The sequence below is a fragment of the Salmo trutta genome, chromosome 21 (genome assembly GCF_901001165.1).
Source record: "Salmo trutta chromosome 21, fSalTru1.1, whole genome shotgun sequence".
Lineage (NCBI taxonomy): Eukaryota > Metazoa > Chordata > Actinopteri > Salmoniformes > Salmonidae > Salmo > Salmo trutta.
In genome coordinates this window covers 6029209-6043544 of record NC_042977.1, presented here as the reverse complement: position 1 = coordinate 6043544, position 14336 = coordinate 6029209, and the positions used below count along the sequence as shown (strand labels likewise).

Genomic DNA, 14336 nt, shown 5'->3' with positions numbered 1-14336 from the left:
TATTGCAGTTGCCATCACAAAGCCCTGACCTCAATCCAATAGAAGGTTTGTGGGCAGAACTGAAAAAGCGTGTGTGAGCAAGGAGGCCTACAAATCTGACTCAATTACACTAGCTCTGTCAAGAGGAATGGGCCAAGATTCACCCAACTTATTGTGGGAAGCTTGTGGAAGGCTACCCGAAATGTTTGACCCAAGTTAAACAATTTAAAGGCAATGCTACCAAATAGTAATGGAGTGTATGTAAACTTCTGACCCACTGGGAATGTGATGAAAGAAATAAAAGCTGAAATAAATCATTATCTCAACTATTATTCCGACATTTCACATTCTTAAAATAATGTGGGGATCCTAACTGACCTAAGACAGGGAATGTTTACTAGGATTAAATGTCAGGAATTGTGAAAAACTGAGTTTAAATATAGTAGGCTAAGGTGTATGTAAACTTCCGACTTCAACTGTATGTGTGCCATTGAGGGTTAGACCAAAGATTGAAGTGCCTTTGAACAGGCCATAGTATGGTAGTAGGTGCCAAGCACACCGGTTTGAGAGTGTGAACAGTTTCTCATGTGTATAAAGAATGGTCCACTACCCAAAGGACATCCAGCCAACTTAACACAACTGTGGGAAGCATTGGAGTCAACATGGGCCAGCAACCCTGTGGAACGCTGTCGACACATTGTAGTCCATGCCCAGACAAATGGAAGCTGTTCTGCGTGCAAAAGGGGGTGAAACTCAATATTAGGAATACGTTCCTAATGGTTGTACAGTCAGCGATATTACAGCATCTCTGCTGTAAAACAAAATTACAGTATTAAACTTTCAGGTTCTTCATAGAACCTCCTGTAAAGGCTTCTATCAAGAACCTCATTAACCTCTCAAGGTTCTTCCTTGAACCCTCTAGTTTTGCTTTAGAGCAGAGATTCTGTAATCTACCGAGAACCTTTTTATCTTTGAAGGGTTCTTCCTAGAACCCCCAAGTAACAGTTCTACCAAGAACCCTTTTTATCTTTGAAGGTGTTACAGATACAAGTATCCTGTGTGTTTCGTTTCTCTCTCCTTCTCCCCTCACAGGTGACAATCATCACTCCCCAATCAGTCACCAAACAGAAGACACCTGTTCCTTTTCCCTCCACCTATCACATCCCCTTTCCCTTGGTTTAAAAACCCGGTCAGTTGTTTTCTCCCGAGATCAATCTTTGTGTTCATTCTCTCAATCGCTCTCTCTCTCTGTCCCCAGCTCTGTCTATCTCTATATCTCTATTGATCTCTTTTGTTTTGCAACTACATGTCACATTTGTCTGGTTATCCTGTGAGTATTGTTTTGTTGTTTGACTGTTTGTTTGTTTGGTGGGAAAAGGGGGTACCAAGACAAGTCGCCCATGGGCATACATTACCCGTAGGAATACTTTGTCTAAGTACCCTAGTTAGAACTGGGCGGACCACCCACTGTATTTTTGGTTAGTTAGCTAACTGTTCTTGAAATAGGCTAGTCTAGCTTAGGGGTGTTTTTGATTATTGTTTCTTTGCTTGGGTCCAGCTCAGCCCCTTTTCTCACACCCCATTACCGTGTGTTTAGCAATAAACCTTTAGAGTTTGACGGTAAACTTAAGTTGTCTGTGGTTTTTGGTTCTCACTGTTACTCGTCACTATTATAATTTGCATGATTTATGTTACGGGTCTCGTATCCATCTCCCCCCTAGACTGCAGGGCTAAAAGGGATTCGTAACAGAAGGGTTCTTCTTAGAACCCTCCATGAACGGTTTCACCAGCCGTATTAGTCTTTCGAATTAAACTCTTTATGACAATACATATATCATAAGGCCTTTCTTTGAGGGCCAAGTTATAACCTAACACAGTGGTGATAGAAATGTCCTGGTTTACAGGCCACATCAGGCCTGCAAGTCACATTATGCTGGCTTGCAAAGTGATGTGTAATTCCTATTGGAATCCAGCCAGAGTGAGGAAATCCAACAATTGGAATTTTTAATCACACACAACCTGCATTCAGAATGACTGCTTTGGTAGGGAAGATTGAGTAAAGGGACTACCTAAATAGTCTAAACTGGAACAACCATCTCAGTAACAGGTGCAATAAATCCAACTACTAACAGATTGGATTTTTTTTTTTAATCTATTTATCTTTGTGTAGTGTAATATTAATCAACCAATCAATGTACATGCAAAAACAGATATTGAAACAAACAATTAAGAAAATCAACTTGCAATAGAGCATGTTGGGAAATATGATAATGATGGGTGTGGTTCTGAGTGTTTTACTAAACACAGAGTAAGAATTACACAATCATACCTTCAACTCTGGTTATTAACACCAACACTGGGGATATTTTACACCACTGAGTGTTACGTTAGTTAAACTCCTGAATCAACACTAGAAATGTTACACTGAAAAATCTATATTAGGTCAAACTGGCCAATTCGCTGTGTACCATACAATACACTTCTGGTTCACTCATACTCCCTTCTATTTTCCTACTTTGCTCAATAAAATCACAGAAAATACTAATTTGAAAGACAGAAATCAGGGCAAAGAAATCAACTATGTCAGTACTGTATATGTAAAATGATTAAGGGAATACCCAATACATGCACAAATATTCCGATATAGGTACATACCTATCTTTATAAATGTTTATCAGATTACTCAAACTCCTAATGTTAAAGTTTAAACACTGAGGAAAACACTCATGCTAAGGCACTATTTAAAAGAAAGAAACAAAATACAAACTAAATGTTATTCAGATTCAAAAGGGTTCTATGTAAAACCCTTCTTGCCTTCCAAATAATCCTTCTTGCTTTCCAAACAATCAAAGAACCCTTCATTCCAAAAACGGTTCATAGGATGAAAAAGGTTCTATGAAGAACTCTTTGCCATACAAAGAACCCTTGTCTTCCAAAAGGGGTTCTTCGGATGAAAACGAATCTTGGTAGATTACTATCACACTGCAAAGAACCCCCTTTTTGTTTTGTGTAGCTTATGCCGGCTGGCAAAGATGCATCTATTTTTATGCGCTAATCATAGCCTACTGGTTAATGAATGAGCACATAGGATACAATTTAAACAATTTAAATATGATTTATGATTGTTTGGCTGTAATGATTGTTTCTGTTTTTTGTTGAGATGGCATGAAAGCAGTATTGATTCAATCAGTGTGTCCCCATTTCCACATCAAAAGGACAGAATGTTGAAACCGTTTTACCCACGAGCTCAGGGGACTTCCGCGTTATCCATTTAATAGATTTTTCTGTAGGTTTTTAAGAATGCATATAATGCCGTAGGCTACAACTAATACATTGATTTAATTATGTTGTAAAACTGTTACAAACACACCAACGTCTTGAGTGGTTATAAACGTTGTAGGCTATGTCAATAAGCACTATGACATTTGTAATTATTCATAGTGTACATGCACTATCGGAAGTCTCATCGTCATCCAAAGGCTATGTAACTCAGTTGTAGAACCATTTAAATGATTGGCCTAATGGCCCGATAATCCCTCAATAATCACATGCATTATGAAAATGAACAATGAGTCTGTGAAAGAATGTTGGGTTTACATTTTTAATGGGGGATGCAGAAAAAGGCGCGTTTCCCAGGCTTTTCTCATAAATAGGTCTATAGACTATATAGGCTACCATCATTAAACGAGTGAGTACCAGAATGTATTGGCAATGCAACATTATGCTATAGCTATTCCACTATAGGCGAAGTTCATCAAACACTAATCACGAGTGGGCCAAAATGATTCCGTAGAATCAGGAATCGGCGTGTTCAATGTATTAAGCAAAAGTATTTGGGCCCTCCTATGCCTAAATGGTCCTCACGAATGTTTAACGGCATACACATTTAACATGGTAACAATTTTAACCGGTGCCCTTCAGTGTAATCGCCTGTATCATCATGGAAAGACTCCCAAAATCAGATCAGTAGCCATGGGGAGAAACGTTTTTCCTTAGCCTACACTCTTATGGTGTTAAATGGCTCTATAATTAGAGATGTAGGGAAAAGGTCTAAAGAGTTGTTAGAATTAAAATGAAGTGGGCCTAGGCCGGTTAAAATACGATAATAAAAGCAATATTAATAACTTAATTCTAAATCATTTTGTAGCTTAAATCATTTTCGATTTTTTACATTTTTTTTTTTTTACAAATCTTAAACCATCACCTAAATATGTTTGAGTGAGAGGGAAACAATCTAAACCATGTAGACCACGAGTTGTGGACTAAAGACCCAGCCAGTGCATGAAATGTGTGTGACCACACATCAATATATGAAAGTTAGCTAACTTCTGTCACTGGTACCATCAACATACAACCCTAGAGGAATGAGACCACGTGATACAGCGGGGCGGTCGAACTAGCCTGCAAGCCATTTTGGGAACACTGTCAGTTTCTACTGCTATCAAGTGCCGCTCTATGCATAGCCTACTGCTTCATAGGGGTCGAGCACGGAGCAAACCGATAACCTATTTGGACCGGCACTGTTCGGAATCTGTGTAAAGTTTCTGACTCTCCGCGCGGTGATCTTTTTCTATTTGTTGAGAATTTCGCCACTGCCATTGAACAGCATTTGTAGCTCGTTCCAAGATGGCCGCTTGGGTTGCATTCATTTTTTTTCTGATCGACTTGTAACTTTCATTGTCCATCACATACGGGATATAAACCGTTAGGTATGTATTTTCTGAACTTTTAGTTTTTAACTTGCAAAAATACAAGTTTATGTTAAATGTTATAGCCTGCAGTGGTCTTGCATTTGCAATGCTATCTGGTTAATAGTGAACATCGGCAGTGGACCACACGGGCATATGGACACTCAAAGCACACACGATTGTAGAACGTTATATTATTTCAATGGTTATATTTGTGTTCTTTCTGGAGCGCGTGACTTACAACATTGAAACATGGTCGCAGATCTGTTCATAGCAGCCAATGTTAACAGATCCGCACAGACGCATCCACATAAGTATGTATTCTACCAAGCTCAACAGGCTCATTAGGCTGTTTTCATGAAAGTGGTATCAAATATGATTTCTCGTTGTGGCAAAATTGCCACGTTTGTTTTCAATATAGATAAGTTTATTCTGTCTTTCATTGAAAAGAAATGGGCTTCGTTGTAGGTGAGTAATTAAGTTGACAGGATTTCGCCTAGGCTATGTTTTGTTATGTTATTCAGTCACTTGAAAAGTGTTGTGAAAAGTTTAACGATTGATGGTTTATTGCCGTGGATCATTTGATAAATAGATTTGATGAAATGACATCACGGGATCATTTACAATGCTGTTAACATAATTAACAATGCGATGGGTACCATTCAAGATTGTTCAGATCAATGCCATTTTTGTCTTTCTCTGTTGATCAATAATGAGTAGGCTACTAGAGATCCATTCTCGACCTTTTGCGCAATTGGTGTGTGGTCCTCGACGTTCATTAGGCTATGTCAATATAATTTTCAAATGTATCTTCGTCGTAGTATGGTTTAATGCAATTTAGCCTGGCCTACACAAGATCAAGAGTTTGTCTCGGATCACCAATTGGCCAAATGTTGTCTCAATTCAGAGCACCACTCGAATCTCATTTGAAATCAAGATAAATGCCTTGGCCTACTGGGGATATATATATTTTTTTACGTGCTGCTCATCATCTAGCTATGAAATAATAGTCGGCTAATTATATTTGTTTGGATTTCAGATAGGACCTGGTCATATTTTTATGTTCGTTCGGCTGTGGACATGGGAATATAGGCCGGCTCGAGGCTACTATTATTAGGCCTGCCCATATTATCTATGTCATCACAATCAATAATGTAGGCCTATTCCGGTGATGACATTATAGTTTGACACAATAGGCTGAGGCAAAAACTCACATGTAAGCCTAAAACATATAAATAACAAAATGTTTCACGTTTTATTCATTATTTAAATAAAAAACTCCTATTTCTCCCCACCCATAATAAGGTCAGTCGTGTTTCTTGTTGGTCAACTTTCATAAATGCATTAAAAACAGACTATAATTTTCTGCACTCGATCAGTCATGTCTATAGACCTAACAATGGGATTGACCCATAATAATATTTGAAAATCGATACAACTTGTATGAAATAAGGCATGGAAAGCATTACTATTAAATATGTCTAGTCGTCTGCTCGCGTTGCGGGCATTTGAGAAAGAAAGTGCATTTTTGCGTAATTTGGGGCTTGATTATTTCTTTCGTTTATGACTACAATTTCGTTGTTGCCATGTTAAGCTCTATACAGTCAATGTGGTGCGTAGTTCAACAGCACAGGACAAGCATGACTTTACGTTTTCACATCACAGGGAACTAACTAGCTATTGTCTTGAGGCGCGTGATAGTGGGGACATTCGGAGATTACGTGCATAATGTGAGCTCCCCGATATAGACAGGTAGGTGTATGACGGGTCAGAGATTTGTCCAACTAAATGTTCAGATATTTTAGGAATTAACTTTTAGAGTTGATAAGAGGGCTGAGCCATTGCGCGCCGTTTAGTTAACACACATAGCTGAGTAGAATGAGACATGCGATTTTTGTAGGTCTGGCGATCACACTTACATGTTTGCGTGAACATGCGCCAACATAGTGTGACACATGCGTCATAATTCATGCTTGGTCATATAGTTAAAATAATCACCATTTTCGAGTGTGCTGCATATTCTGTCGAGTCTACTCTGTTGCGCAATCATTGACATGTGTGATGAATAGGCTAGGTTTTTTAATAAATCAACATTATTGATTATCAGCTGCCCGTGGTAGATGCTACAGCCAAGGAAGTCATTACAATAGCCTACAATTCGTAGATACATATGTAAGCCTATGATTTAACAATTATGATTGGTTAGTCCAACATTTAATTTGACAACTAGCCTACAGTGAGTTATTGTCTTGGAACGCATGATGTGCACATACGGAGATGCCTAATGCGCGCTCCCAGCTTCTAGACAGGTGTAGGAATGTATATATTTAACTCAATTTTCCAACACACATTGTGTGCTCGTCAGATACGCTATGGTGTGCTTCTTTTAGAATGGCCATGCATAAGAGGTATGAAAGAGCCTATTGCGTCTTGTTTCGGATCAAGCTTGCGGTTTGTAGGCATAGCCAGTACTTCACACTCCACTGTTTGCGTCGCAGGACACACTTTACTTACAATCTTTTACAGCGCCATAATGACAACGCATCACATTGAAGTCGCATGATCGCATAATATTGAAAATAATCGAAAGTCCTTCTCTCGGGCAATTAGGTAAATTATCAATGCAATGTAAACTATAGGCCCAGTCTTTGAAGTGTATCCTACATAGGCTACCTACGAAGATATATTGATAATACACATATTGATCCATTATAAAAAAGAGCACAAGATATGAACATTTAGTTGGAAACGTTCCTCTAAACCTGTCAAGAAACCGGGCGCGGGATTGCACGCTTAGTCTACACTTATGAAATGTGGCTAATTGGGGTTCTATCCAGAACCTATTTTTCTAAGAGTGTAGGCTGCACTCCAAATTTAGGCTGCATAACGTGTGCCAATAATAGGGCAAATAATGATTGTTTATTGTGTTTAAGTCAATTAAATATATTGCCGCTTGGCGTTATAGACCTAGCAATTTTTTTAATGAATTGAGCTTTGGAAAAAGTTGATCATCGGCCAAATCTCCCTATAACCAATTAACTTGCTCACATTCCGGACTTGAAAAGGTAGCCTTATGCATGTGCTGTCAGTTTGCTTCTTTTTTATTTTATTTTTTTACCCCGCATCGAAATCAACATTTCTGTAACGTGCTTCTGGGATAGTTAGGCTATTCTAAATAAATCAAACGCTTGGCTTGAAGTGAAGACTTCTAAAAATCGAAATGGAAGCGGGAAACAAAATTCATGGTAGCAATTATAAAAGGGTCAATTGATATTAGGGTACATACAATTCTATAATAAATAGGCCTGCGAGATAAATATTGGTTTAACCTATTTAAAGTCATCAAAATAATGTCCAGGTTCGTTTTTCGCAGGGTAGACATTAAAACAGTAACATAAATGCTTTACATTCTCAAGGCCTGTCACCGCCCGTGTTCTGAACAGATTGCGAAACTACGCTGTATCCATTCAGTAATTTGTTTATCCTTTCTTGTAGGATTTTACCATTTTAGGACAATGCACAGAACAACAAAAATCAAGATTACTGAGCTGAATCCACATTTGATGTGTGTCTTGTGCGGTGGATATTTTATCGACGCAACCACCATTGTGGAGTGTTTACACTCATGTAAGTTGTCGTCAATTGCATTTCATTCAAAATACCACACCATGCAAGTTGCTGTCTATGCCCACAGTTTTGACTGATTCGTTTGGCTTAAAGTATGCAGTGTTGTCAAATTGTTTTATTTTGTCTTTTCAGTCTGTAAAATGTGCATTGTTTGTTATCTGGAGACCAGCAAATTCTGTCCAATTTGTGATGTCCAGGTTCACAAAACGAAACCCCTTTTGAATATTAGGTGAGTAGCCTATATATGTCATTTTGTAAGGCAATAAATTAAAGTTCTATAATATTTTTTAACTCGAATATGAATGTGGAGACTTGGGGCTTAATAAATCGAAACCACATTACAATATTGACATCTCTTTTCCAAGTAAACCCTGGCTCAGAAATGAATCATACAATTTGCTGAAATTATTTTTTAAATATTCTATTTCAGGTCTGACAAGACCCTTCAAGACATTGTTTACAGGTTGGTACCTGGGCTTTTCAAAGGTCAGTACATTTTCCCGTTCATCCCCTCAAGTTGGTTTGTAACATGTCAAGTCCATCATAATACATGAAGAATTATTTATTATTTTGCTTGCAGATGAAATGAAACGAAGGAGGGATTTCTATGCAGCACATCCTTCTCTTGATGGTAAACAAGTTGAATCAATGTCGAAGCACCTCAAGCATATCATTGCAACTTCAATGTTCATGTTGCTTTATCATTAGAAAGAGGAGGATTGGCACACTTTAATACTTGGTTGGTTTCTTATTTTGTAGCTGGAAATGGATCAAATGAAGAGCGAGGGGAGGTGGCAGATGAAGAAAAGAGAATAATAGCCGACGATGAGATTATCAGCCTGTCCATCGAATTTTTTCATCAGAGCAAGTAAGGCCGCTTTCAAACCGCCACAAAGCATGCTTAAAAAATGCAGCCAACCCCCATGCTTGTCAATTATTTCTTTGCTCTTTTTCCAATTGTATATTTTGCTTTTCTCTTAGGCTGGTAAAGGAGGACGGTGAAGTCAAGGATATGAAGACAGAGGTGATTGTTTTAACCCGAAGAAAATCGTATTGGTGTCTTTTTAAATACAGGGTCAATCCAGATGGCTGAAAGTAACGCAGTGTTTATCATGTCTCCACTCAACTTATCTTTTTTTTGTCTGTTTGTTTGAAGATGATTGACAAGCGATACTTACAATGTCCAGCAGCCATGACCATAATGCATCTGAGGAAATTCCTTCGAAGTAAAATGGATATTCCACGCACCTATCAGGTGACTACGGATATTTAATCAATGATTATTAATGTCATTATTTGAAATTCAGTGAACAATGAACCCTATCTGAAATGTTGTGCATTTGTATAGACATTGTGTAGATTTGTTAAACGTAGAATCGACTTTGTTTCTTAAAAAAAAATACAGTATACAACTGATTGATTATGGTTCGATTTTTACTAGAGTTTCGCACTGTTTATATAAATGATTAATCACACCTAATCTTTTCTCTCAAAATGTGTTGTTCACAGATAGAAGTTATGTATGAAGATGAACCATTGAAGGATTACTACACATTAATGGACATTGCACACATTTACACCTGGAGAAGGGTAAGCATTTACCCTTGCACTTCAACAAATGCAAATTCCTTCTTTCTAATAAGACCTTGAAATGATATGCTGTGTTGTTTTCCTTATTTATAAGGGGGAAGTTTAAGGTTGTGAAGTGGTGCATCCATTCATGAATTCGATTCTCTACCAAGCAATACGTTCACATGTATTTTGGAGAGCTTACACATTTATTAAAAAAATATCTCTATTGCTTGTTTAAAGCTCATGATGTCATTCTTAAAATACATGCTCAGAGGAGGCTCATCTGAGAATGTGGTTATAAGTCACAGAAAAGTCCCCTGTACACCATAAACTTACGAAAATCTTCACTTGTTTTAGAATGGTCCCTTGCCATTGAAATACCGGGTACGAACAGGCTGCAAGAAGATGAAGATGAGCAGCCCAAGAAATGGGACCAAAACCACACAACATGCTGGAGGAGTATCCTATGACTCTGGGACTGGGGGTGACAAGCATCTGAACAATGACCCTGAAGCTGCCTCCACCTCATCCTCATCTCTGCCCAGTCAGAGCCACAGAATTGTCCACTCATCATCGCTTACCCACTTCCCCCACCTCTCCAGCATTGGCACCTCAACAAACGGTATCTTAACAAAAGCGGGTCCAAAACGACTTTCCCGGACATTCACGCCAACATAGACTGTAGATACTTTTATTATTGTTTCAAACATTTGCCATTTTTATATAATCCTATGTGGACAATATATTTGTTCATTTGTCTAAGAAAGACTGGAAAGATTTATTGAATTTGCTCAATGGCATCTGCAGATCGGGTTTGAAATGGCTAGCCCAGTAATGTGCCATGTGGTTTGGAATGTGAAAAAGAAATCGCGTTTATTTCAAACCTGGACATTCCAATAATTCCCATAACTGAATTGCCAAATACTGTAGTTGATTGAAATGTGGTTTTGGCTTCGTCAACTTCATTTGTCAACACACAACACACCAAAAAAAGTTGCCTATTGCCCTCTGCATACATGTAATGGTGAATTTAATAAACACAACCTGCTTGTTTTGGCTTTAAGGGTGAAATCTGCAGTAGGTACTGCTGTTAAATGGTCATTTCAATTAATGATATACACTATACAAAAGTATGTTGACACCCGTTCAAATGAGTGGATTCGGCTATTTCAGTAACACCCATTGTATAAAATCGACCACACAGCCATGCAATCTCCATAGACAAACATTGGCCGTAGAATGGCCTTACTGAAGAGCTCAGTGATATTCAACGTGGCACCGTCATAGGATGCCACCTTTCCAACAAGTCAGTTAGTCAAATTTCTTCCCTGCTAGAGCTTTCCCTGTCAGCTGTAAGTGCTGTTATTAGGAAGTGGAAACATCTAGGAGCAACAACGGCTCAGCTGTGAAGTGGTAGGCCACACAAGGTCATCGAACGGGACCACTGAAGCACGTAGCATGTAAAAAATCTAATGTCCTCGGTTGCAGTACTCACTCCCGAGTTCCAAACTGCCTCTGGAAGCAACGTCAGCACAATAACTGTTCGTTGGGAGCTTCATGAAATGGGTTTAATTGGCCAAGCAGTCGCACAAGCCTAAGATCACCATGCACAATCCCAAGCGTCGGCTGGAGTGGTGTAAAGCTCGCCGCCATTGGACTCTGGAGCAATGGAAACGCGTTCTCAGGAGTGATTAGTGAAGCTTCACCATCTGGCAGTCCGAAGGACGAATTTGGGTTTGTCAGATGCCAGGAGAACTCTACCTGCCCCAATACATAGTGCCATCTGTAAAGTTTGGTGGAGGAAGAATAATGGTCTGGGGCTGTTTTTCATGGTTCGGGCAAGGCTCCTTAGTTCCTCTGAAGGTAAATCTTAACGCTACAGCATACAATGACAGTCTAGACGATTCTGTGCTTCCGACTTTGTTTTAGCATGGCCCTCCTGTTTCAGCATGGCAATGCCCCCGTGCACAAAGCGAGGTCCATACTGAAATTGTTTGAGATCGGTGTGGAAGAACTTGACTGGCTTGCACAGAGCCCTGACCTCAATCCCATCGAACACCTTTGGGATGAATTGGAACGCTGACTGCAAGCCAGGCCTAATCACCCAACATCAGTGCCGAACCAACTAATGCTCTTGTGGCTGAATGGAAGCAAGTCCCCGCAGCAATGTTCCAACATCTACAGTGAGGGAAAAAAGTATTTGATCCCCTGCTGATTTTGTACGTTTGCCCACTGACAAAGAAATGATCAGTCTATTAATTTTAATGGTAGTTTTATTTGAACAGAGAGACAGAATAACAACAACAAAAAATCCAGAAAAACGCATGTCAAAAATGTAATAAATTGATTTGCGTTTTAATGAGGGAAATAAGTATTTGACCCCCCTCTCAATCAGAAAGATTTCTGGCTCCCAGGTGTCTTTTATACGAGCTGAGATTAGGAGCACACTCTTAAAGGGAGTGCTCCTAATCTCAGTTTGTTACCTGTGTAAAAGACACCTGTCCACAGAAGCAATCAATCAATCAGATTCCAGATTTCCAATGACATACAGTATTATTAGAATATATTGTTATTTTAGCACAAGGCATTGCGGCAAATTTAAAAGTTGAAAGGCCTACAATATCATTGGAGAGAGACATAGGCTATTGATAGGACATCGATTCAATTGACATGATTTAGAAATGCCTACAAAAGGTTTTCTACTAAACCCAAATGAAGTTAAGCTAAATTAAGATAACGGATTAAAATAGGCTTCATTTTTTACAGACATCTCCACGTGTTCGGGAAAAACATGCCTGTTTCACAATTCACTGTCGCAAAAAATCACCTTCGAACATGAATGCAACTGTAAGTCCTTATAACATTTTAGGCTAATGAATTAGAATGGTCAAAGACTAGCCAACATTTATTGTGCATTAATGAATTAGGCTAATTAATGAATTATGGGAGAAAATGACTTCATAATGATCGTGATTTGGATTATGATTTTGAAAGCTCTAACTAGCCTAGTGACATGAATTGGCAAATGCAAAAACATAAGGCTAGACTAGACAGCTTTAAGAGCTTTTGCACATTAATTCCTGCAATTACACATCATTTCACTTTGAAATAATGGCTGCATGAATAGGCATCATAGCCATAGGAAGTAGGGGTGCCCCCCCCACACTACTTCCTGCGGCTATGATTGGCATAGTTCACATTGTCTATGATGCCTATTCATGCAGTCATTGTTTCAAAGTGAATTACCCCAAATTGACTGTTAAACTAGGCTATAGAATAGATCATAGTAGGCAACGATGCCTCTAATAGCCTGTATACTTTGATATGTGTCCCATAGCGTGGCATCTTATTGAATTAATTAACAAGCCGATGTGAATCAAGATTTCAATTGAACCCTCAACCCTGTTTTTTTTTCAGTCAGGCCTTAGTGCATTTCAAGCAAAAAATATACCTCAAAGCCGACAAGGAGCTTTTAAAACATCTCAAATATCCCAGCGATACATTTGTAAACAGGTAGGCTACAATCCAGATTAGAGCACCATTAAAACTGTGGATAGTGTATTTGCACATTATACAAATATTTTAATTTGAAAACTACTCTTCACTGATGTTGAATATATTTTTTGAATATAAGAGGTTTATGAATGGTACTGCAACACTCAAAGTCTCATGAATAAGGTGTTACTGTTACGAAGAGAGGAAGGCTCCACACCACTCTCTCACTTGAGTATTTTACCTTGTTATTTTCAGATGATCTCATTTGACTCTTTTGCAGCTTTGGCAACTGTGTGTGTTTTTCTATCCTAGTTCGCTCCCCTCCCTTTAGACTTTACAGACGCTCCTCACCCCTTGGCTGCAACCCTTCTAATTTAGTGTACCCTGCATGTACATGTAACCGATATGAAATGGCTAGTTAGTTAGCGGTGGTGCGCGCTAATAGCGTTTCAATCGCTCTGAGACTTAAAGTAGAGTTTCCCCTTGCGTTGCAAGGGCCGCGGCTTTTGTGGCGCGATGGGTAACGATGCTTTGGTGGGTGTCAGTTCTCCAGACCATCTCTGGAGTCCTTCTCCTATTCCTCACTTCCCTCATCAACGCATCCCTGACCCCTCTGACTCCAAAATGGACCGAGTTGCTCCCATACTCAAGAAACCAACACTCGACTCCTCTGACGTCAAAAACAACAGACCGGTATCCCTTCTTTCTTTTCTTTCCAAAACACTTGAGTGTGCTGTCTGACCAACTCTCTCACTATCTCTCTCAGAATGATCTTCTTCACCCTAACCAGTCAGGCTTGAAGATTGCTCTTCTCTGTGTCATGTAGGCTCTGTCATGTAGGCTCTCCGCACTGCCAAAGCTGACTCTCTCCTCCATGTAAGATCCTTCAGTCTGACAGTAGGTCCACTTACTACAGGTATATCCATGTCAGATCCTAAAGTCTGACAGTAGGTCCACTAACTACAGGTACATCCA

At 39.1% G+C, this 14336-nt stretch overlaps 1 protein-coding gene across 3 annotated transcripts in view; it reads left to right on the top strand.

Moving 5' to 3' along the window:
- Nucleotides 1-10944, top strand: part of LOC115156570 (polycomb complex protein BMI-1-B) — a 33630-nt gene extending 22686 nt beyond the window's left edge. Inside the window, exons 1-10 of one of the 3 annotated variants that reach the window (XM_029704029.1) lie at nt 4340-4688; nt 8163-8294; nt 8427-8523; nt 8725-8780; nt 8875-8925; nt 9054-9162; nt 9276-9318; nt 9451-9549; nt 9804-9884; nt 10224-10944. In XM_029704029.1, coding sequence (XP_029559889.1) covers nt 8183-8294; nt 8427-8523; nt 8725-8780; nt 8875-8925; nt 9054-9162; nt 9276-9318; nt 9451-9549; nt 9804-9884; nt 10224-10544 — 969 coding nt within the window. In that variant the 5' untranslated portion in view covers nt 4340-4688; nt 8163-8182 and the 3' untranslated portion in view covers nt 10545-10944. Of the gene's footprint in view, nt 1-4339; nt 4689-6219; nt 6420-8162; nt 8295-8426; nt 8524-8724; nt 8781-8874; nt 8926-9053; nt 9163-9275; nt 9319-9450; nt 9550-9803; nt 9885-10223 lie in introns of those variants that run through there. The other 2 variants (XM_029704030.1, XM_029704031.1) reach the window with 2 other exon arrangements.
- The last annotated feature ends 3392 nt before the right edge of the window (nt 10945-14336 follow it).